General features: G+C 38.3%; 1 protein-coding gene across 5 annotated transcripts in view; it reads left to right on the top strand.

Annotated features, from left to right (window-relative positions):
* Nucleotides 1-25411, top strand: part of CngA (Cyclic nucleotide-gated ion channel subunit A) — a 253350-nt gene that overhangs the window by 167001 nt on the left and 60938 nt on the right. For 4 of the 5 annotated variants that reach the window (XM_065366951.1, XM_065366950.1, XM_065366954.1 and 1 more), the window contains 2 exons: nucleotides 439-543; nucleotides 11636-11806. In XM_065366951.1, the coding sequence (XP_065223023.1) occupies nucleotides 439-543; nucleotides 11636-11806 (276 nt within the window). The remainder of the gene's footprint in view (nucleotides 1-438; nucleotides 544-11635; nucleotides 11807-25411) is intronic. The other variant, XM_065366952.1, reaches the window with a different exon arrangement.

The raw sequence follows: 25411 nt of genomic DNA, 5'->3' as shown, positions 1-25411 counted from the left end.
TAATAAGTGCTCTCTTTTCTAATCCACTGGGTAGTCTTGGGTGGAGATAGGGGGCTAAAATTGGTATATAAGTTGATGTTACCTAAGTAGGGACTTGACTGAGGTGTTAAAACTATAGAAAGTTCACAATTTTGTCGATTTTTTTTATATTTTGTGAATAGGAAAATATGGGGGGGGGGGGTGCTCACAGGCACCACTTATTTTTCACCGAGGAAGCTTTACATTTCATGGCGGGATTTTCTCACCTGAGGTTACATTTGGGGGGGGGGAGGGAGCAGGAAAAAACGAAATTCGTTTGTGATACATATTTTGCATTCTAAGTACATACCTAAGATGTCTGTAAAGTTTTGATTTTTACGTAATTTTCGAAAATTTTAATGTTACGTTTTGATTTCATACAAATTTTATGTAGTAATTTTCATTATTCAATTGGTACAGTTTCAGGTCGATCCAGGGGGTCCGACTGGAAATATTACTCAAGAACGTACACCATTGACCAGGCGAATGCAACTGAGCTTTAGACGTGCCACTTCATCGATGCGGGTAAGTGATCAATCATCATTCGCAGTTCCTATAAGCCGTAGGGTATTGTTTTATATTTATGTATGTACAAACCCGATTGACAGAAGGGGCGGGCGAGCGAGATTCGCCCAGGAATGCTCGGTATTTATAGCTTTTGCTGCGAGCAGTATTGAGAATTTAGACTGGAAGTACGAATACTCGTAAATGGGCCGGGTCTACCGCGTATAAAATTGGTAGAATGCTATCGAGAGATAAAAATGTTTTCTTTGTATCGCTCGCTGGCTCGGCAATTCCCCATCTAGTGCTCGTCCTTCTAGCCCTTATTCGCAGCTTCTCACCTACGATATTTTTCAAATACACGCGGCAGGCTCTCCAATTTAGTTTGGGTTACTCGTAAGGCACTGGAGAGTTGGGCATATGGAAAGGTAGACTGAAATAGCGAACCTACGTACGAGTATGTACATCGCGTCGTGTTTATTGGATTTTACGCCTCGGATTCTAATTATGTTCGAGTAGTTATCGTATTGTAGCCCTTCGTTTCGTAAATATCTACAACCTTTAAAAGTCATTTTAACAACGAGAATAAACGTATAGTACCCATAGGGTGACTCCAGATTATTCAGCTACCCGGTTGTTGAATTTAGGTCTTCCGATTTCTCTCAAAAATGTTTTATAGGTCTTTACGAAGAAAGAATATACCTATCTGTCATTGCTCCTCTACAGTTTTTTCCCCAGTGCTGCAATGGTTGAGTTTTCTCGTTATAATGCTCGAGCTCAACTTTGGGGTTTAATTGTTCGGGGTCTGCTGCAACTTCGAGAAGACCTTTTTGCGATGAAAATTGAGCTTTGCCTGGAAACTCAGTTTTCAAAATCTTGCCAAATTCCAGAGCCATTAATTAAAAATTTGTAAAAATCCAGGAATCATGCATATACCTTAGGTAGCTAGAGGTACATAATAGGTATTTCTCAAGTTTTACAATTGCATTAAGCGCTCTCAAACACGTACATATGAAACTATGTACCTAACCTAATCTATCACCTGATATTTCAAATTTTTTAACATCTTGACCTAAATTTTTTGGGCTCTCTACTCCACTGGTGAACGCTTCGTGGATTTTTTTTCTCAAATTTTTGAACGATAGATCTGAAATTTGACAAACTTTTGATAATTTACTTTTTTTTTTAAAGTTCAAATTTGAAATTTCCGGCAAATATTTTTGAGGTTTTTGGCGATACTGACTTGAAACGATCCATCTCGAGTGTTTTTGGACTCGCTCCCTCATCGCTCCTGTAGCTTTCTAATTTGAAATAAGAAATCAAAAATGGTAAGAATGTGGCGAGAAGAGTCGATTCTTACTGATTTTAGGTCGGTGAGTTCGAATCTTCTTACTATACCTACTTAAGTTATATCTTCTTCAGAAATTTCAAATCGCTCCGAATTGACCGAAAATGATCTTTGGCACCTATAACTTTGGTCAGTGCTGCATATTTTGGACACCTTTTCGGCCATTATCGTTGAATACCTTTTTTTGAAACTTCAATGGTCTTTTCTAGAATTTAAAAGTTTGCCCTTTACCTTTTCAGAGAGATTTGAAATTTCTGGATAAAATTAAGAAATTGCTGGAGGCTGGCTCCAAAACGACTCAAAAACAGTAATTAAGGTATAATTACTGTTTTTATCGAAGCGTGGAAATTGAATGAAAAGAATTATTCGCATTGGTTTACTTTGCTCGAACAAATTTATATTTAATGAAAGAGTGAAAATCGCTCTTGAAACAGATATTTTAAATTTCTAAAATAATCAAAACTTCGCCAAAAATCCTAAAATTGATTAAATTTGATGAAACATGGCGAAATTTTGTCTAAACATTGGGGGGGGGGATCCCAGAAATTATGAAAATTTTTTGAAAATTTTTGAAAATTGACGCCAAGTTACACTAAATACATTCAGAAATGCGAGAAAAGAATTGACGAGTATGTAAGTTATTTGTTTAGCCGTAATTTACGAGTGTTGGAAAAGTTGTGACGAGAAATTTTGCCCAGAAAAATGTAGGCGGGTTCTGCGCCAGGAATGAAAAATCAAACTTTCAAAGTTGGTTGCGGAGGTTTCAGGACACCATTTGTCGATTCGCCGGTTGGTATCCGTTCATGTTAGAGAATACGAGTCCGAAACTTTTCATCGTAAGGTAATTGAAAGTTGGATTTTTTCATTCCTGGCGCAGAACCCGCTCATCTTTTTTAGACACATTTTCTCACCACAACTTTTGAAACACTCGTGAATTATGTGTGCACGAATACTAGTCACTTGTGTTATGCATTTTTGAAAGTGTTTCGTGTAACTTTGCATTGATTTTCGGAAATTTTTCATCATTTCGGAGATTTTTTTTTCAATGTTTAGATCAAAATTCGCCGTGTTTCGATCTTGTGGGTATAGCTGGGTGTTTCTTAGGCCGGCCAAAATTGAATAATCATCTTACTCTGCTGTACCGGAATACCTATATAACTTTATGTACACGGGTGTATGCGTAAGGAGATGAAAATTGTGACCGACTAATTTGTACGACAACGACAAATTTCAGCGAATTACCTACCTGTTCGGTCGAAATGTTTTAATTAAAATTATACTAGGTAATTAAAGAAGAACTCGTCGCCAAGGTATGCGATACATTTCTGAAGCTGTAGAGTGTAGATATAGCCGCGTTGTAGAGAATCGAAAATACTGCGAAAAGAAAAGCGAAAAGTGTTCGGTGAATTGAGTTTTTTTTTTTCAAGTAGGAAAACCCTATGTGACGATAATTGGAATATTTTTGATTTCCATTTCAAACGGTTTCGATTGAAATTTACACTTCAAGGTAACGTTAATTTTTGAAAAACTTTGCTCGCCATGCGATACGATGCAATGGTGCGTATTCGTCTAATGATAGGTACGAGTAATACCTATCGCATCGCAATTTCGGCCATTTTGAATTTAATCGAAAACGTTATGCGCGTACCGGTGACGTGCGGCGAAGAGCGGGCCACTAATAAATATAAATGAAGTTATAAAGTTGTTTTAATATTATATCTGTATATGTATAGTTGTTTTTTTTTTCGCCGAAAAATTTCTATAATCTGGAAAATTTTTCGAGACCAGATTTTTCGAATGAATTTACTCGAAGGGAAAAAAGAGAAAAGAACGAAAAATGAAATAAAATAATGAAAAAAAGAAAAAAAAGAAAAGAAAAACGAACGATGAATATTTATGAAAATTACGATTCGTAAACTGACGAAGAACAAACGTTGGTAAATTAAAAAATTGAAAAATAACTTTCGCTTTTCGATGTGTTGAGCTTTATCTGCGAAAACATGGTCAATGGAGCAGATGTGGCCGAATGCTTTGCATATCTTTATTTTCGGTCGTCTTCTTATTTCTTAAGGGGTGGTTGCGGTCGTAAAGTTGACGAACGTTTTGATTCGTAATTTCTATACTTAGTATCTCGTGGCACTCTAGAGAAGGTCTAAACGTCGTAATAGTTAATCAGCGCGAGAAGAAAAAATTTGCGAATAATGGCGATGGGAAAAAAAAGAAACATTATTAACAAATTGTATGTATTACTTCATCATTAAAATCAGGCATTCCGATGAAGTTATTTTTAAGGCAACTTGGTTACTTTTCGAGTCAATGTGGAGCTCGCAGAAAACGTTTACATATCTCCGGTAATTTCAAGTATGTCGTTGTAGGTAATCAAGTTTGACTGCTAAAAATTTGGTTTTGTTGTATGGGCGATACTGTCTTCCTGTTAGTCAAATATTATCATCTCGATCATTAGGGTTGACCAGAAAAAAGTAATATGTAGTAATTACGAAAGAAAAACTTGAAATGAAATTTTCAACTTTTTCTCAGTATAAACGAGGTAAGAGTACCTATTTATTTGTTCATTTTTGACTGGTCTAAAGAAGCAAAAGAAAATCACATCACGCCTGTAATTTGGAGCACATGTCAAAATAGAAAAGTTAACAATAGCAGTTTTCGCCCTGCTTCGATGTCCTCGTATAACGTACATGGCGTATTACGACTTACGAGTGTACAATACGAGTATTACAACAAAAATGGAAAATGGTCAGGCGCAAACAGTAGGTACGTCTACGTACCTCTACCTACATTTGTTGAAAAAAAAAAAAAAACACGAGAGAGAGAGAAAAAGAAAGAAGCGCTTTAATAAATATCTAGATAGTATTTTCAAACAAGAATCTCGGCGTGTAGAGCTAATGGAGCGTTTTTATTGTTGTTTATTGTGACAATGCGACACGATGTATGATCGTATGGGTAATAGGTATTAGGTACCTTACCTACTCGTGGTATTGTGTCGCCAAATGAGAACGCCACCCACGCTATCACCTTGTCATCGAATTGGCTGCAGCATGCGGTATATTGTGCGAATTTTTTTTTTCTATAGTCTGTCTGATGTGGTTGTTGCGAGCCCAAATCGTTTGAGAAATACGTAGGTACAAGTAGGTATGTGTATCTCGGTGAAATCGAAGTAAATCTCAGTTCTCTTAGCAAGCAACTGACAACGCAAAATTTCACTTTGTTGATTCTATTCGCGAGTGCGAGTTAAGCAGACAATTATCAAAGGCCGCATAAAATTTTAATTTTACTTTACGTCTGCAGAGTCCGCATCCGCGTCATCTTGAAAATCTTAGCGAGTAGGTATATATTTCAGTGTCGGAGTCGGAGCGCGAATGGAGTGGGTTCCGTAGGAATTTTTTTCTTTTTCTCGCTTCTTTTGGCGATGGCGATGGCGAAAGAAGGCGTTCGGATTATTTATTACATATAATATATCTCGACTGCGACTCTTTCTTTTTTCTTTATTTTCTTTTTGCTTTTTTGCTTTTCCCCGTTCACGTTCGCGTTCGGGTTCGCGTTCGTTATAAAGGTTTCATTTTGAGTCTTTCATCTTTCAGTTTGGTACGACGACGACGACGACGACGACGATGTGAAAAAAGATCTTTAAATTCGCATCCCTCGAGGCTTCCGACCTTTACAAGTATTTTTGTTCTTGTTGCTGAATGCTGATACGATTCTGTCAGTACTCGGCTAAGATCTTTTTATTTTGTTCGACTCGTTGGACTTTCTTTAGCCTACTCGTACGATAGTGTTATGTGCGAGTAAATTTTACGAAACGTGAATTTTTAGCCGTCTTTCAGGTACTCGTATATATCGTTCGCGTCTCAATTCGTCGAGAATGTTGATAATATTTCTGATTTCGAGCTATACACGTCGTCTAGTTAGATAGAGTACCTACCTATGTTTACCTCGAGTGTGTAAAAAAAATTACCTGTCGCATTTGCATATCTGTATACCTACTTTTAAACGGAGGTCGAGTTTTTTTTTTCTTTTCTCCAAAAGTTTACTCACTTCGTATTTTTATTATTGAAAACATAATGTTGGCTGTTGGCGTTGTCGTGCTGTTACCGGTTTACCAACCTACTTACCTACCTACTTGTTTGAGAAATTTTAATGACGAAAGTTTCGCGGCCGTTTTTGTTGAACGCAAAATATGACGAATAAGTTTTTAGTACATATAATAGGTTTACCTGAATCGTTTTTCGATTTCTGATTCTTATCGCCGCTTTATAAACGATAGAAGTATATCTAACCTACCCAGTCCTGCTTCTTGTTCGGTGTTCGGCGCTTTTTAAAAAAATATTCGCGTCTTTTCGAACTTGCGCAATTTCTTTATCTACGTATACTTTGCAGTGATTCGAACACGGCAGGGCAAGGTATGGTATTTCGGTATGGCAGTATTACTTTCGAAGACAACTCCATAGTTGGTAGGTAAAAAAATTAAGCACAGAAAGAAGTACCTACTCGAACTAGCGTAAAAAAAACTCCAAGTTTATGCAAGAATACCCCCTGGAGCTTCGATCCATTTTCGAAATTTTTGGAGAAAAAAAAACAATAGCTGTGGCAGAGGGTGGGCAGAATTGGGTAAAAAATCATTCGAATCACGAAACACGCTTTTGGTGATTCGAATAGCTTAGAATCGCCAATCTTGAAAATTTCTCAGAAAATAGCGCGATTTTCGGTTTATATCGTCCGATTTAGCTCAACATTTTTTTCGTAGGTTCCTCGCTTAGTTTTTTTCTAAATGGCTGAATATTTTGGAGTAGATTTTCATTTTGGTAAGAATGAAGGAACATTTTAGTTCTTTTTGACACCACAAGATCGTAAAACCCCCAAGGGAAGCGAAGCTATGCCACTTTTTAAAAAATTCCTGTTTTTTATATACTTCTAGGCCAGGGCTCTTTTTGTGGGGGGACGCAGGGGATGCCGTCCCTCCAAAGAAAAGTTCGAAAATATCGAAAAATTTCCATAAAAACTAAAAAAATGAACAAATTTGAAAAAAATGAAAAAATTTTGGTAACTTTTTAAAAAAAATGTTGAATTATTGGAATAGTAATGCGAAAACAAGATCAGAATTACGATGAAATTCAAGTTTGTACCTCAGTACTTATCTTGCACGTTGAGGAGCCCGCTCAAGAATTATCGCATCCCCCCCCCCCCCGTCGATCCTCTGGGACAACATTTTTCTTAAGGGGGAGTCCTGAGGAACATTTCTAAACCTTGTACTCAAAAAACAAGTGGCCCTATTTACAAAATGGCGGCCATTTTGATTGGCAGGTCAGCCGAAATCGCAGATTTTGGGTTCCAACATAGGCCTTGCACGAAATTTTTTGAACCTTACAACGGTAGATCGAACGATCAGGCAAAAATTTTTCGCCTGTCAAAATTTCAAGTGCTAAAGTGTATTTTTTGATTTTTGGTGAATTTTTGAAAATCAAATTCAGGCCAAATATGAGGGGAAAAATCAAAATTTTACCTAATTGACCAAGAAAGCTGAAATTTGGGATATACCCTATTTTCGACATGCCAAATCGATTGGAAACTGTTTCAAACCGTTTTGATCAGTTTTGAAGCCTCCAAAAAATTTTTGAAACTCGAAATTTCCACAATATTTTATCAAAATGGAGTTGGAAAACTGAAATTAATTCTGCAAACTAATTTCAATGCGCTACGAAGTACTGCAGGTAAATTTCAAGTCTTTTTGATGCCTCCAGCGATTTTTTGAAAATTCTGGAACCTCCAGCAGTTTTTTTAAACTTTAAGTTTTCACAAAATTTCATCAAATGGAGATGGAAAGCTGAAATTTACTGTACACTCCAATTTTAACACTCTCTGAAGACGACTTCAGGTGGGTTCAAGTCATTTTGGAGCCTCCAGCGACTTTTCGAAAATTACTGGAGGCTCCAGCAAATTTTTTAAACTTTAAATTTTTACAAAATTTCATCAATGGAGATGGAAAGCTGAAATTTATTTCGCAGACTAATTTCAATAAGATATGAAGTCGACTACATGGTGGTTTCAAGTGGTTTTGATGCTTCCAGCTACTTTTTGGAAGTTTAAATTTTCCAAAAAACGTCATACGACCTTTCAAAAAGGTCGCTGGAGGCTCCAAAACGACTTGAAATCCCCCATGCAGTTGACTTCATAGCGTATTGAAATTAGTTTGCAGAATAATTTTCAGCTTTCCAATCGAGTTTCAAAAATATCTACTAGAGGCTCCAGTAATTTTCAAAAAAGCCGCTGGAGGCTCCAAAATGACTTGAACCCACCTGAAGTCGTCTTCAGAAGGTGTTAAAATTGGAGTATAGAGTAAATTTCAGCTTTCCATCTCCATTTGATGAAATTTTGTAAAAATTTAAAGTTTGAAACTTCGATTTTTTTCTCTAAAAATTCAAATTATGTACAGTGGGGGGGGGGGGTGGTATGAAAATTTGGGGCTCGCAACAATTTAGCGTCCCCCTCAGAAAAGAAATACAAAAAAAGGCCTGCTTATAGGTAAAATGGCTCTCTTTATGTAGGGTTAGGTGCCAACAATTTCTGTGAAAAGTTTTCCTGTCAATAATGGACATCGATCGAAGCCATGAGGAAGAAAATCAGAGTAGAGATGTTTGAAGTTGGCCTGATCGAGTATGGGCTTCGTTGATTAGTGGCAGTTTTGAGCCATTTTAATTTGAGTTTTTTCACCAATTTTCGAAAAAAAAACTCGGTCTAGAGTGACTGGAGTAGCCTAATGAAATTTAGAAACTACGATGCGATCTAGAATTAACCGTCGTCGTGTATTCGTTAAGATGACGTATACATAGCGAGGTCTAACTATACCGATGTATCGTCCGTTGAAACACTCCGACCTTTTTTCGTCGTCATTTATTTACTTAGCAACTTTTTTTCTATTCGATACGAAAAACGATATAAAGAAAGCTACGTCTAATTGCGACGAGGTAAATACAAATAAAAAAACTCGAAAAGTATCCGCGCCATATTGCCCTATCACCGTTTTAAAATGTGAAATGTGAGAAAAAAAACTCTAAAAAACGAAATATACCTAAACGAAGCAAAAAATGATACGGTATCTAAAAAAAAAAGAATCATTCCCGAAGGTAAGTGTTGGTACAGTGCAGCGTGTGCTGAAGATGTATATTTTCAAAATAAACATCGATGTGCTAAGAATAAAATTTAAGTGAGATAAATATGCTCTTGTTTTTTTTTTGTATCAATATCGTGGTAAAGTAGGCTCCTTGGCCTGGCTTTCGAAGATCGGAGGCTCGCGTGAAACTATTATTAGCGATGTTTGTTGTAAATATATTCTTAAATCGATAATTTTTCGACCGTAAAAAAAATATTGCCGGAAAAGGCATACGTACCTATTTGTACTCGTATGTATAAGTACGAGTAATTCTGCAAGTGTATCAGAGTGTGGAAAATTGTACGCGGAAATTTATCGTACGAATGGAAATAGGTCGTAAGAGTTGGCTGTGTGCTTTCGCCCTGTTTTACTTACAGGTACGAGTAGGTATACAGTATACACGCTCGCTGATAAAATTCAGCCAAAATTTTGAAAATTGCAAACATCTCGTAGCATATCGCGCGTCGAGTTTGAAAGTTGAAAAGTATGCTACGAGATGGCGCGTAGTGCTCGTGTTTTTTTTTGTCTTTGTCGCATCGTCGTCGTCGTCGTCGTCGTCGTCGTCGCTGCAGCATATTCTTATAAGCTTGCGAACTCGCTAGTTAGGAAATTTCGCCGAAGGGGTTTAAAATTAAGGCGACAGTGTTTTGAAAATGAGAAATAAACTCGTTTAAGTAGGTTATACGAATGAATAGGCTGTGCAAGCGAGTATTAGGTTTCTTGTTCGGCTTGGCTTGTGGAAGGCAAGTGTTGCACGTGTTAGGCAAATATTTAGGTCCTTTTTTCCTTTTAGTTTTCTTTTTTTTTAAACCCTACTTTGTGAAGAAAAGACAACAGACGACAAAAATTCGTAAAAAGGTTTTCTTCTGTGTATCTGTTGTTTTTTCTTTCTTTTTTTTCTTCGTCTCATTTTCGTAATAAAGGTTCGATATCTTTGTAAACTGTTTTTTAATCATTCGAAATATCCTCGGCGCGATTCGAAATATTGAAAATTGAAGGAATTGTAAAGTATATCGTTCGAATATTTTCTTACGGCCTGACGACATTTCTTATAATTTACACCGTCGAATGCAAAAAGTAAGTAGATATGGTACCTATATTCAAACTGAGCAAACCCGAAATAATGAAAATATTTTCGTTGTTTTTTGAAATTTTTTAAAAATTGGGAGAGGCTTGGAGAGGCATTGAAGGGCCGTCTTCGAGAAATATACGAATTCGGCGCCCTCGAATACCTCGTAAATTTTCATCATGTTAGAAGGAACTTGAATCTGTGAGGGAGGGGAGAGGAGTAACAGTTTTCAGCTATTTTTCTCAGTTTTATAAAATTGGCAACAGTGACCAAAACCATGGCATCAATTATTATCTACGTTCCAAAATATTTCCCCAGTTTCAGGAATATTTTGGAGAAATGTCGGAGGAAAAAAATTCAAAACACAAATTGGCCATAAAATATGTGATTTTTTGGTTTTCAACCGCTCGGTGCAACTCTGAAAGTGCTCTTGGATGTTGCTTGTAATGGCGTAGATCGACGCAGAATCTCAAATATTATCTTTTGGGAACTTGGGCCATTTTTTTTCCAAACAAATTGGTTTGGGCAGGGGGGTCGGCGGTCAAGATGTTATACACTCGTACGTGTTTATTGTATTTATAAGCAAATTGCCATCAAAAGTGTTTTTGGTGAATATTGTTTGTGCAACCCCCCCCCCCGGTCAGTTTTTTGTCAAACTCCCGAAATATCAAGTTTTGAGCAGAATGAGCTTAGTGATGATTTCATCTTCTCTCAAATACCTTCGACAATGGCACAACTAGTCCCTCGACTTCGACCATCTCGAGTGATAGAGAAGTTTTGAATATTCCTACTCAATGATTTAAGAAGACTCGATATCAAATTGGTTGTACCCATACCAGAAATTGACGGCACTGAGCTTCGAATGTATCGTGAAAAAGTCACGTTAAGAACATTTATCGCCAAATTACCAACAACATTATGCTGCGCTTTCATCAATCATCGAAGAGAATCATACAGTCCCCAGCTCAGTAGGCTAATTTTTCAGGGGAAGAACAATTTTTTTTGAAAAAGTCCTCTTTTTGAGGACCTATGTCTCTCTTCCGGGGGTACCTGCGAAGTTGACATTTTTTTTGCGGAACATTCGACTCAAAATGAAGGTCTGCGCCGAATTTGGTCAACATACCTATCCGGATTTTTTTCGCGATCCATCCTAATGTACTGGTATTTAAGAAAATGGCGCAATCTGAACAAAATCAAAATAGATAGCCTACTCGTATTTTGGAATGTGGACGAGAGACGAAAAACTGTTTGTTTTGCTGGACCATAGGTCGTAGGTCATATGTATGTATATGTGTGTGTGGTAAGGGTGTGAATTAGGTATCACCGGCACGGCGTGAATAATTAATATGTATCATTATTTTAGAGGCTTATTTCGAGAAGATAATAAATTTTTCGAATTAAAAAAGGTTACCTAGGTAAAGGTATATTACTCTCGTACTGGTACTGGTACTGGTATTTGTGGCGTTTGTGTTTGTGCTGGTGCTCGTGCGCTCTGTATTCTGTATTAATACAAAATGTGGTACGATTTTTACAGAAGAGCTGGTCTTCGCGACGGTTCCTGCGAAAACGTGAGTCGGCCGCAGAGAAGGAAGACGAAGAAGCGGTCGGTGAAGATAATTCATTAAAGTCTGCCCAACATATTACCGGCAATTATTTTAGATTATCTGCATTCGTCGTTGATCCTTCCACGCCATTTCATTACAAAGTAAGTCTTTCCAGTAATAATCCATTTATATAGTTTATTGTTCAACGTGCCTTCGTTTATACGTGCGCTTTTTCCAGCCTGTGTTCTCGTTTTGTAATACGAAACCATTTTTTTTTCTGCGCCGCGCTGCGCTTCTTTCTTTTTGTTCTTTATTCGGCTGCTATTACTGTACGTGGATGGCGATGGCGATGGCGTGGACGGGAATACCTATTACCTAACTGCGGCAGCCATCGTCGTGTTGTCGTGTCATGCAGCACCCCACATCCCACACCCCACACCCCTTGAGAGCGTTTATACGTATTGCTATATTGCGTATGTGCAACGACTTACGTATACCTAACCTACCATTAAAATATGGTATCGCTGGCGGCCATTTTTTATTATAAAAGTCTTATTTAGCATTCAAAAGTACCCAACTTGCTCGGCGATGTTGAAAAAAAAAATAGCGATGATAAATCTGTAGGTACCCGACTTACTCGGCGATACCATACCTATACTCGTATTCGTAGGTACGTCTACGTATACGAGTGTGTACTTTCACGTCGGGTCCTGTTTAAGCCCAACAAAGTAGTACCCGTGTGTAATTTTTGTATTTGTAGAGCTTTTTTCCTCGCCTCGCTCGGGTCCCTTTCATATTTTTAAAAATATGTATTATAATTTCTCGAAAACTGAAAGTACTTACTACTAAAGACACGAAAACCAACTTCTTGCATCATCAAAGATCCACAAACGATGTTGTTTTACGTTTCGAATTATCAATTTTCACAGCTTTCGCCCTCGCGAAAATAATATGTTCTCTTTTTCCATTTGATTTTCAAAGACCAAAAGGCTAAAAAAAAAAAAACACGAAAAATTGTCAACTTTCGATTTTGTAATTTTTTGTCAAGTTTGAAAGCATCGTTTTTGAACTTTTAACATTTTTCCTTCCAGCTCGCCCTTCCAAAATTTGTTCGAACCACATCTGGCTAATTATCATGAAAAATACTGAAAGGTAGGAAGGAGAAGTCTGGGGTAAATAGTTGAGAAAATTTGGCGAACAAGTTGGAGAAATTTCAGTCTCACTGCCCTTCTTCCACGACAAATCACTTCGTCGCTCCTCCGGATGGAGCGACTGAGAAATAAATGATTTAATAGTGACCGATTGTCTCGTTTAGTAATCGAACTCTCGAATGGTACCATAGATATACTGTACGAATACTCGGAGTCAGTCGCTTGTACTACTTATTTGTCTTGGAATACTTTTCATTTTCACCGAAGGCCGAAATTTCTGCAGACTCGTTAAAATAATTAATCGTCGCGTCGCTCGTCGGGTTTCGGTATATCGCGTTATTAATGGGTACTAATCATAATTAAAAGCTTCCGACTAACTACCAGCTATTTAAGAAGTAAACATCAAAATGCTACCACCATAGGCTACCCAGCGCGGAGCGGAGCGGCGCGACTCTGTATTCTCGAATGGTGTTAACAGTTTGAAATATTATGCCTCCAGTCTCCCCCCCCCCCAACCCGCTTCTCTCGATCTCTTCGCACTCTTTCTTTGTTCCTTGAAATTTGACGTCATCGCTTCATCAAGAACAAGAATTTCAGTGTTTGATGAATTCTCTACTGGCTGGTGGTGCGAATGTATCGATGAATCGTACGTTAACGTACGCAGACGTACGTAGTGTATTTCTTAGAACGGCGAGTCAGTACTAGACGTTAAAGTGCACTAGTTTTTTTTTCCGGTGCAAAAACTCGGAAGCCGTCGGGTATTGTCGGAGGTACTTCGTTCAACTTGTATTTATCATTTCATCATAAGGTGTGATGATTTTATTATTTTTATCAATGATGATCTTCCCTGACACTGGTTTTTCAAATTCAAATTTTTGATGTCAAGTATTTTTCCACAACTAAAGCATACTAATGATGTTCATATGAACTTACTCGATAGTTGATGTTGATTGAAAAACCACTGTCACTGTAGAGGCGAAGATTATTGACATAATCACCGCGAACTGAGAAAGAAAATATGAAAAAACAGTAAACAAGTTGAATTAAGTAGATTATTACGTATTTCCGAGCTTTCAACAATTGTTTTTCAACTCATATAATCCAAATTTGCGTACTTATGTGATATGATATGTTTTGTGGAGTATGTACAGTTGGTGAACGATATGTATCACCACTGTCGGGCTTAACTTTATTAAAAAACTACCTTGAAGTGATGATAATTGAACCATCTAACGATTAATATTATGGAAATGTAGTAAAAGACGGAAAGTATTGTGTTAACAATCAAGAAACAGAAGAGGTCTGGATCAGCTACATACAGGAACTGTATGGAGATGACACACGTCCGGCTCAAATGGAAGTTTCATCCACAGAGGAGGCACCACGAATCGAAATGTGGGAGCTGAGAAATGCGGTGAAGAGAGCCAGAAACCACAAAGCAGTGGGGGAAGATCTCATACCAGTAGACTTGATTAAACATCTAACACCTGAGTACGAAAAAGAACTGCTGAAGATGATAAATGAGATATACGATGAAGGTACACTGCCTAAGGACTTCAAAGCAGTAAATTTTGTACCAATACCGAAGAAAAATAACTCGCAAAAATGCTCTGAATATAGAACCATCGCATTAATGAGCCATGCTCTAAAGCTACTACTATCCATCATAAATGCCAGAATTGAAAAGAAGATAGACGAAAATCTAAGCGAAACACAATATGGCTTTGTAGCAAAAAAAGGGACGAGAGATGCAATTGCCCTGCTGAAAGTGATCATCCAAAGAGCACTGAATGCAAACAGGGAAATTATTGCTTGCTTCGTCGACTATGAAAAAGCATTTGATCGTGTCAACCATGAGAGGATGCTGGAGATCCTGAAGAAATACAATATCGATGACAAAGACCTGCGGATAATCAAGAACTTGTACTGGGAGCAGAGCGCAAATATCAAGTTTGGAACTGAGTACTCGGAGAATAGATGTGGTATAAAGAGAGGCGTGAGACAAGGATGCCCCCTCTCACCTAGGCTGTTCAACGTGTACGCAGAAGAAATAATGAGAGAAGCGCGAATCAAACAAATGGGATTCAAGATCAACGGCAAGAGAATAAATGAAATAAGCTACGCAGACGACAAAGTGATCCTTGCTGAAACAGAAGCGCAGATGCAGAAAATGATCAACCAAATCAACAGTGCTGGATTAAAATATGGAATGAAGATAAATGCAGGCAAGACCAAGGTGATGAGATTTACAAAAGGAGACTTCAAGGAGGTCAAAATCAACATCGGAACTCAAGAAATTGAAAATGTAAATCAGTTCAGATACCTTGGAGCACTGATAAATAATGATGGTAGAGATCATAAAGAAATTAAATCACGGATTGGAATGGCAAAAAGCGCCTTTAACAACCTAGCCAATGTGCTGGGAAATCGAACGATGAGTCTAGCTCTGAGAAAGAGAATTATGCGATGCTACGTATGGACCGTTCTGAAGTATTCCTGTGAAACATGGACCATGAGTGCAGAATGCGAGAAGAAAGTATCTGCTTTTGAGATGTGGTGCTATCGAAGGCTACTACGGATCTCATGGAAGGACTTCATCACCAACCAGGAAGTATTAGCAAGAATAGGAGAGGAGCGGAAAGTCGTAGTAGAAGATATAAAGAACAGAAAGCTAAAGTATCTAGCTCATAAAATACGAGAAAACGGTATTTTCATGCTAGCGGTACAGGGGAAAATTCAAGGAAGAACTACAAGAGGGAGGAAACGATCGGAGATGTTAACAACAAACTCACCGGCCAACTCTCCCTGTAAGACCCTGAAAGAAACTATCAGATACGCTAGAAACCGGCTGATATAGATGGAAGTATACGCTATCTCCTGTAAAGGAGCGCGACTACGACGACGACGACGACGTAGTACGTAATGGAATGTTAGATATTTTTTTTTCATCTTTATAAAGCAGAACAGAGTTTGACTTATCAGTTATCACACTAGAAAAATAGAACAAGTCGAACGAAGTATTTCCGACTGTACCCGATGACTTCCGAGTTTTTGCACCGGAAAAAAAAACTAGTGTACTTTAACGTCTAGTCGAGTCAGTGAGTAAGTGATTGAATGAATGAATGAATGAATGAATGAATGAAGGAGCGAACGAACGGACGAGTAAATAAAATTGGTTCACCTACTCTACGATGTTTGATTTTCATCACCCTTGCATGCGCAATCTTGGCGTATTGTTATACTCGTACTTACGAGTAGTTGCCTGCAGTCACGACGCTAACGAATAAAGTTATAAAATTCTACTAAATCAGCCACCTACGTAAAAACTAAGTATACGTACCACATTCGAACGGTTACATTTTAGTCGTTTGCCAAGTTTCGTCGTATGGAAATTACTGTACGAAATTTTTTCGCTGCGAGTAGATCGGTTTAAATTTTATGACAATATACCTTGATAAAACGTACGGTACGAAATGATTTTTTTCATGAATTATTCATAAAGCGTTGTAATTTCTGCGAACCTTTTTTTTGCTCGACTAAAGCGAGTGTACGGATATTTAACCGTAAGAAAATAACCTCGATTCGTTTCGGCGAGTTGGATTTAAATTTCCAAATTCATTGTCGGCCGAGTATTGAAACAAACGCGTGTCATATGGTTTTTTTCTCATTTTTTAAAAGCGATCTTAACAAAGATGGAAGTGAAGGTTACAGAAAAGAATCAAATTCTCATCGTTAATGTAATTTCAGGATCCCGACTGAGTGTAAAATTTTTGAACTAGAGAATGATAAATCAAAAGACCATGTAAAAATAGATCACTGGCCAAATTTTTAGGCCCTGAAGTGAATTTTTGAAAATTAAATTTCCGCCGCAAAAATGGGAGAAAATCAAAAATTTTCAAAATTCACCTAAAATGCTGATATTGGCTGTGTACCTATCTTATTTTAGACGCCTCCGGTGTAGGTTTACTTTATTCGCCAATTTAATCATACTGAAGAACTGATTGGAGGTAGTTTCAAGTCGTAGTGGAGTCTCCAGCTGGAATTCCATATTTTCAAAAAACCCTATAAAAACCGTCCAATTTAACCTGTGAGCCATATTAGAAGCTCCTGTCCAGAACAGCTTGAGGTCGTCTCCAGTGGACCGAGAGTAGTGAAATTTAGATTCAAAGTAGGTATATCTTAGCTGTTCAACTTCATTCGGTTAAATTTGGCGGAAATGTCAATTTTCAAAAAACCTGTCGGAAGCTCGAAAATTTCTCAAAAACGGCTTGAAAACATTTTCAATCAATTCGTGGCGTCGAAAACACAATGCATAGACAAAGTTTCAGCTCCATAGGTCAATTCGGCGAAATTTTGATTTTTTCCTCATTTTCCCTAATTTTTGACCCGAATTTGATTTTCGAAAAATTCACCAAAAATAGTAAAAATGTCCTCGAGCCTCTGAAATTTTGGATGGAAATGTACATATTTTTACGTGCTCTTTCAACTTGGTTTTGTCCGGTTGAAAAATTTCCTCGGGGCTCGATAGACTGATTTTTTCACTCCTGGCGCAGAATCCGCTTACCTTTTTTAGTCTGAATTTCTCGTCGCAACTCTTCCAGACTCTCGTCAACTAGATTCAAACATCAGGGACGGAAGAACGTACGCCTTGATTTCATTCCCGCTCGTTCTGAGGCAATTGGAAGTTCAAGTTTTCATTCCTGGCGCAGAACCCGCTCGCATTCCTAGTCGGTATTTTCCGTCATATTTCTTCGAGTATTTTGGAGAGTCTGGCTGATTATCCATTCGAAGCGACTTTCTCAATTTCTAGTTCGAATTTTACGCCATTATTTTTTTTTCAAGGTTCCCACCAAAGAGGGGAGGGATGGAAAGAATGAAAAAAAATCAAGTCTTTCCCATAAAGACGCGTTAAACTGCAGAAAGCCAAAAGTTAGACTTCCTTGTAGAGATGCCAAATTTTGGCGATAACACCGCCGTCGCTAGCTGCTTTGCCCGGAGGTGCAAAGATGGGATAGGTACTCGTATGACGGTATCACTTTTAGAGAATTTTGAAAACGATACGGTACGCTGACGCGTCTTAAATAAAGTGCTAGTGTTATCTAAACGACGTTTAAATTATCGCGTATGTATTACGTAATAATATGGAACAAGGGACGTATATTGTAGGCTACGTATCTACGTATACGTATAATATACAAGCACATAAAACTACGTGAACGCGTTCTGCTTTCGTTCGCTGCTATACTTACTTGTGCGTTGTGAACGAGGAAAAAATGGCCTGTTTGGCAAGTTTGAAAAGGAAGAAGAAGAAGAAGAAGAATAAGAAGAAAAAAAGGACAGAATGGGTTAGGCTGTGAAGAATCGGCACGGCATGAGGCGGTGGTGGTGTACTTTTACGATACATCTGTCGTAAAATTATTGCCCATAAATGAGTAAAATACGTACATTCGACTTTACGATTAACTCGGGTAGCGTGGCTCGTGTATAGCTGTAGCTGTAGCTGTAGCAAAAAGAGAGAAAGAGAAGAAATGATCTCGTAAAATTTAAAACTGGACAAATAATTATCAAAGAATGGCGATGCCGACGGCGCTGGCAATGGCGCGGTCGTGCGATGAGTCGAACGAGTTAAGATGTCCCGCAGGAGGTATATATTACGCTGGTAAGGCAGATGTAGCGTGGCGATGGGATGGCGATGGCGCTGATTTTACGCTACGCTATCGTGGTTTTTGTTTGGCCCTTGCTTTCGTTTCGATTCGAACGGCATCGAGTCATTAATTTAAAGTTTTCATATACGAGTACCCATACGCGACGTATACCTACTGTACGAGTATGTGGTGAAAGACGAGTTGTTTGCGGCGTATACGAGTATACGAGTATGTATAATACGAATACTCTCGCGTGGACCAGTATTTGTGTCGCCGTCTGTATACCTACCTGTGGGTCGTCGTCAACCTTGTATGTTGACGCAGTGTGCAGATAATCGTCGTTATAACACGCTTAGTCGCTTATTAGTGATTTTTCGTACTTGTCAATTTCGAGATCTTAACTTGCTAGTGGTTGAGGAGGAGGGGAGGGGTGCGTTGAGGAATCAAACTACCGGAAGATAACTTATCCAAACATGAAAAACAATGACAGAGAGTAGCCCTTTTTCCCCTCCTGTACGTTGTAAAGCATGTGGAAGCTCAATTCTGCACTCCTGGCGCAGAACCCGCTTACCTTTCTAATTGAATTTTTTCATCGAAATTCGTGTATATTCGATCGTACAAATTTTCCCCAATTTCTGAACGCACCTTGTCCCTGTACACTATGCTAAAAAAATTGTTGAGGTGGTGGGGAGGGGGTACAATACCACAAAGTTTTCAGATTTTCGGTGTAAAATTTCTACTTGAGAATCACATTTTCGAGGATTAGGGAAAGAAGAACAAACCACCTTCTTCTTATACTGTTCGTTATGGGCCTGTTGAAAGTTCAATTTTCCGCTCCTGGCGCAGAACCCGCCCATGCCTTCTATCAAAATTATTCAAAGTACGAATAGCCGTAGACTACAACTAAAGTAATATCCATTCGGAGGGTATTCCCAGGTAAAATAGATGAGATGCTCAACATTTTTTCTAAAGGTAGGGTAGGTACTCGACAATGTTTCATCAGAATTTCAAAAATCCGAGGTCAATGCATTTCACCTATTTCACCAGGGAATACCCTTCGGTATTCGGACTTGGTTTGGCGCTGGATTGAAGTAGTTTGAGTGGGGATGGCCTTAATTCGAAATTGAAGGATGTCTAAACTATTTTTAGGATGGGATGGAGGGGGCAAAGGGTTTTAAAAAGTCAAATTGGGAATTATAACATATCCAGAATTGAGTTTTTTAGAACAGTTTGGAGAGATGAAATCAGTTTTTTTTTCGTGTCTTTCGACTTCGGCTTGGGCGTTCTTTTTGAGAAGTACGACTTCCTAACCTCATCAACCTCTTTACAGCTACAATAAAGCGAATTTTCGCACCTTCTTGTGACAAAGATACTTAGATATTAATATACGAATCAATGGGGACTCGATGAAAAATCCTCACTGTATAGGTATCGGTGTGATCGTAGATTTAATTCAAGTATTTCTGATTGAAGAGGGAGGGGGTTTATGGGCAACGCTTTCGTACTCGAACTGAAAAAAGTACCTATTTGTCGCGGTCGTCATTATAAAAATAAAATTACCGTATAATACGTATTGCTGGCTTCTGGCTGAATTAGTCGTATAGTCTGACGCGAGCTGTCCTTGGTCGCGAGGAATATTTTAACCGTAATGTCACGGTGCGGGACCGTGCCTTGTCCCACTCACGTTGCGCCAGTCACGTTGGTTGCTTTTTGCCGGTGTCATTGAATTTGCAATGCTAATAATACGCCGCCGCGTGCTCCAGCTACGTGCATACCTAATGCTAAATTTTTATTCCGCTTCTCAACGATGCGAATGCGGTTATACTTATTCGATAAATTGACGAACCGAGGATTTTTTCTTTTTTGACTTGTAAACTCGAAGCTTGTCGAGACAAGTACGCGAGTCGAGAGTGCACTCGAAATTAATACGATATTAGACTGTAGTCGGTTTTCGTGTCTTCTCCATCCGAGCGGATTATTTTTTCGTGCGCAGATTTCGGATAGGTATGCCTCTACCTACTTTGTTCACTGTACCTACTCGTACATCTACTCGTATATCTACATAGCTAGTCGCGAGTGTAACTTATTTGTCGTATTTCGAGAGCTGTTTCAGGCAACTGATGAAAGTTGGAGTTTTTGCGCCACTTGTGATCCTTTTCGAATAAAGAAAATAAACGAACGACGCGACGCGACTCGACTCGACTCGACGAGATACCTACACTTATAAAGATAGAAAATGTTGCGAAATTATACTCGCTACGAAAAAGGCGGAACTTATTCATATTTTGGTATTGCTTTCTTTTTTACAATTTCTTTTGTAGCGGCTCGAGTAAAGCTATTATTAAGGTTGTCTCGTCGGTAACGTAGGCATCTTATCGCGTATCGGCACCAAGCATTTTTTCTCAAGTGCAATTTTATTGTATTCTAAATGGAATATCTGCTACAAATGTAGCAAGGTGGATATACTAGTTGCTAAATTCAATTTTTATCCAATTTATGAAATTTTTTTTCAAAAACTGAAGAATTTTAAAGATTTGCTGGAGACTCCAGAACAGTTCGAAACCATGACCAATCGACTCGAGGGGTCGGAAATAGCCAATAGGGTAAAAACCAAATTTCAGCCTTTCGTGTCAATTTGACCGAATTTTGATCACCCCCCCCCCCCCCGCCCCCTCACCAAATAAGAAATAAGCCAAATTCGAATTTTCAAAAATTCTTCAAAAATCAAAAATGAATTTCAGCTTTTAATTGTGCTGGTTGGGGGCCTTGCGAATGTTTGTATTGAAATATCGCGTTAAAGCAGACGAATTTATCGCGCCATATTCGCACCATCATCACTCTCCACCACGCCGCCCGCACCCGCACCATCAACTAACGGTGCGGCGTAAAAACGTTAAGGTCAACGACGCCAGACGCCACTTTACAGAGGTTATTGTGTTCCGTAATACGCGTACTCCCTCGTATTTACTATATTCGTATTTGTATTGCCAATTTATCAATAAAAATTTTAACGTCGCGTCGTGCGGTCGTAACTTTTCAAACTTGCTGTATTCGGTTTTTTTCTCCCTCTGTGTCTCTGTCTCTCTCTCTCTTTCCTTCTGCCTACTTGGAAAATGCGGGCTATAAAAAGTCAACTCTTTGTTATTTACGAGTGTAGAAAAATATTGCCGTTGATTTGTAGCGTTTGCGTTCGCATTCGCATTCGCATTTCGTTATTTGTCGACTCTGTAGTGTATATCATATGGTACGTAAATAAGTACGAGTATACCAAACATACCGAGTGATTCGTATAACTAATTCAAGCCGCCTTCCCAAGGAGCTACTTCGGCCATTCATATCCAAGATAAAATACAGATATTAGGCGCACACTCTTACGAATAATATACATATGTGCTAGCGTTGATAGTAGGTACCTACCTACCTACCTACTTTACGTGTGTACACAAAGAAGGAATTTTTTATATTCTATCCGCCTCCCTCTTCGACTTTCACTTCTCTCTTCTCGTCTTACCTCATTTAGAAAAACAAACCATAGATATACGACCGTAATAGTACGTATAGAAGACGTACTTAAGGTCTAGGTACCTCTACCTACGAGATTACATATCCCGTATTTCGTACGGATTGCGACTATACGACTATATTTATGGCATATAAGGTACGAGTAAATACATACACATACTTACCTACTCGTAAAACGGGCCATGTCATTACCGACCGCGACACACGCGTAAAAAATGAAAAACAATAAAATGCCATGTAAGAGGAGACTTTTTTTGTCAGTCAGACGCTCGCCGCGCCGCGCCGCGCCGTCTTTTTATAAATGAGCTATCCGCAATGGCTTATCAGTTATATCTTATTCCTAAAAGAATAGGTAGGATTTTCGTTCGTTAACTCGTCTTGTTATCGCTAAAAGCAGTAATCATTATTCCGATATGCCATTATTTTTGCCTTTTAAATCCAACCCACGAATAGATACGAGTATAAAAAAAAAGGAAAGATGAAAGGAAAATTCGAATTATCGACAATCGAATTAAACTCGTTTCTTGAATTCCATTTATATACAAATGACGACCGTACGCCGAATATAAGTATCCGTGTTTTATGCTTTTTTCGCTTTCGTTCTTTTTCCTTTCACAAAGCTAAAGTACGCACCTTTGCATTATTTATTCGCGTATTCGACATTTCGTCTGAAACTCTGAATTTCAACCGTTTATCTCGCGTGTTTTTTATCGCGGTATGAATAATAGATATAAATTCGCGCTTTCGACGAGAATACTCGGAGACGTAGAAGCAGCCCGAATGATTCACCTACGTATACAATGATCTTATTTTGTAGAAACTACGCGCTGTTGTTACGATCGTCAAATAATGGAAATTTTTCACGTTTTCATCTCCCCCCCTCCCCTCCCCTCCCCTCCCCTCCTCTCCTCTCCTCTGTTCAATAGTATAATTTCAAACGGATCGAAATAGGTACATTTTTAGATAAAAAAAAATATTCATTTACCTAAATCTATTTTTATACTTTCTTCCGGGTAATTTACTTTTTGATGTAGAAATACCTACGCGAATTAAGATGTAAGGGGTACAGGCGGACCTTGCGAGGGGTATCCTTCACCATTGATTAATTCCGATTGCGCTGAAATTTGGCTCACTCGAAGCACCGAACAAAATTTCGAGCTTCGATAACTGATTTTTCCATTTTTGGCGCTCGAAGGTTTCAAAAGTCTGAAGTCATTTTTGATAGTTTCCGGTGATTTATTTTCCAACTTGACGAAAGTTGGGCTTGATATCTAATACTTAGTTTTCCTCGATAGCTCAAAGTGTTGGAAATTGGTCATTTTTTCCAAAGTTGTTGAAATTCAGACAAACTATTGTAAAATAATCTAGGTACTCAAAATATTGGAAATTGATCCACTTCTGATTCAGGTTTTCAAAAGTTTGACGTACGATATCGAGAATTCAACAATTTCCCCCTTGCGGCTCGCTTGAGGAGTATTTAAAGTTGTCCGGAAGTGTATTTTTAGAATTTTAGCGAATTTTGGATACTAACGAAAACTACCCGTTGGTGTGTATCAAACTTTAAATTACTTATTAAATTAATTTCCTTTTTTACCGGAATTTTGAAAGAATTTCGTAGAAAAGGGTCCATTTGTCGACTTTTTTAGAACTTGAATTACTGTAATTCAAGTTCTAAAATTCAATTACACATGAAAAGGGAGAAAGGTCTCCTCTCTGAAGGAAGTTTCGAATTTTGAATGTGTTTTTTGCTGGAACTCGATTATAAAATTTATCAATAGGGACTGTACACGATTTTCTCCAAGGTTTCAAAAGTCTGAAATAATTTCAGCACGTCAACGAGATTTTTCAAGTTTTCAAAAACTTAATTACGAGTAAAAGTCGTTTTTTGAGAGTTTCCCCCGTGAGTTTGTCAATTCGGTGATTTCTTCCAAATTAACAAAATCTGACTTGAAAGTGTTGGGAAAATATCATTTTTTTCAATGTTTTTGAAATTCAGTTAAAATATCGTAGGAATAATCTATTCAAAATATTAGAAATTGATATAGGTACACTTTTGATTCGTTTTCAAAAGTCGGACATGATGTCAAAAATTCAACATTTTCCCCCTAAACTTTTAAATGCCAGCGTCATTCACGTTGATCAAAAGTCAGTAACTTGGCAAATATCTAGCGATTTACCAAAAATACTTAACAGGAATGGCTGGTAGATAATTTACCGAAAATCTGAAAATTTTGTGATATTGTACCCCCTCCCCACCACCTCAACAATTTTTTTAGCATCGTGTACGGTGACAAGGTACGTTCAGAAATTGGGGAAAATATGTACGATCGAATATACACGAATTTCGACGAAAAAATTCGATTAGAAAGGTAAGCGGGTTCTGCGCCAGGAGTGCAGAATTGAGCTTCTACATGCTTTACAACGCACAGGAGGGGAAAATGGGCTACTCTCTGTCATTGTTTTTCATGTTTGGAAAAGTTATCTTCCGGTAGTTTGATTCCTCAACGCACCCCTCCCCTCCCTCACAACCACTAGCAAGTTAAGATCTCGAAATTGACGAGTACGAAAAATCACTAATAAGCGACTAAGCGTGTTATAACGGCGATTATCTGCACACTGCGTCAACATACGTACAAGGTTGACGACGATTCACAGGTAGGTAACTGGGTATACGACGGCGACACAAATACTGGTCCACGCGAGAGTATGTGAATACTGATATCTAATTTACAGAGGAAAAATACAGGTACATAAATTGACATCCAAAAAAAAAACAGCAATTTTGTAAAATTAGAAACATTTTTTCCAAGTTTTCAAAAATCCGTCAAAATATTAAGAATTTGCCGCAGTTGACGAGCTGTGTAAAGGTTTTCTTTCAAGTGAGATTATAAAAAAGGTACACAACTACGGATACCTACAGATTGAAATAAGACTCCAATTTCCAACAAGCGGCTTTAAGGTGAAAAGCTTAAGTTGATGTCGTCGCTCGTCGCGTTCTAAAAGAATTGCTTCGTTAAAAAGTCACCTCAAACGGCGGCATTTCTTAGCAACTGCGAAGGTAAGGTACGAGTACGAGTAAAAGCGGGCGCGGGTGCGGTTACCTTGGCCCGTAGAGGTAGATCGTAGGTATTAGGCAGGAGGTAGATTAGATAGCGTCATCGACGACGACGAAGGCGAGAAATACTCGTAGAGCGAACGAACAGCACACGAGAAGATCTCTTTTCATAACCTTTCAACGTGAAAAGCAACAAAGCGAAAAATGTACGCCGAACATATTTTAACATCAATTTCAATTACATTACCAAAATCTCATCCACCTGTTCAAGTAGATAAATTGAGAAATGCTTTTCTCCTCCGCTCCTCGCTCCTCGCTCCTTCCCCTATCTCCCTGAAGATTATACTTATATCGACTATTCGACATGTTTTTTTTTTTACTTCTTCTTCTTCT

Source organism: Planococcus citri, chromosome 5 (assembly GCF_950023065.1).
Source record: "Planococcus citri chromosome 5, ihPlaCitr1.1, whole genome shotgun sequence".
Lineage (NCBI taxonomy): Eukaryota > Metazoa > Arthropoda > Insecta > Hemiptera > Pseudococcidae > Planococcus > Planococcus citri.
The sequence above is the reverse complement of the archived record's forward strand: the minus strand, read 5'-3'. Positions and strand labels throughout refer to the sequence as shown.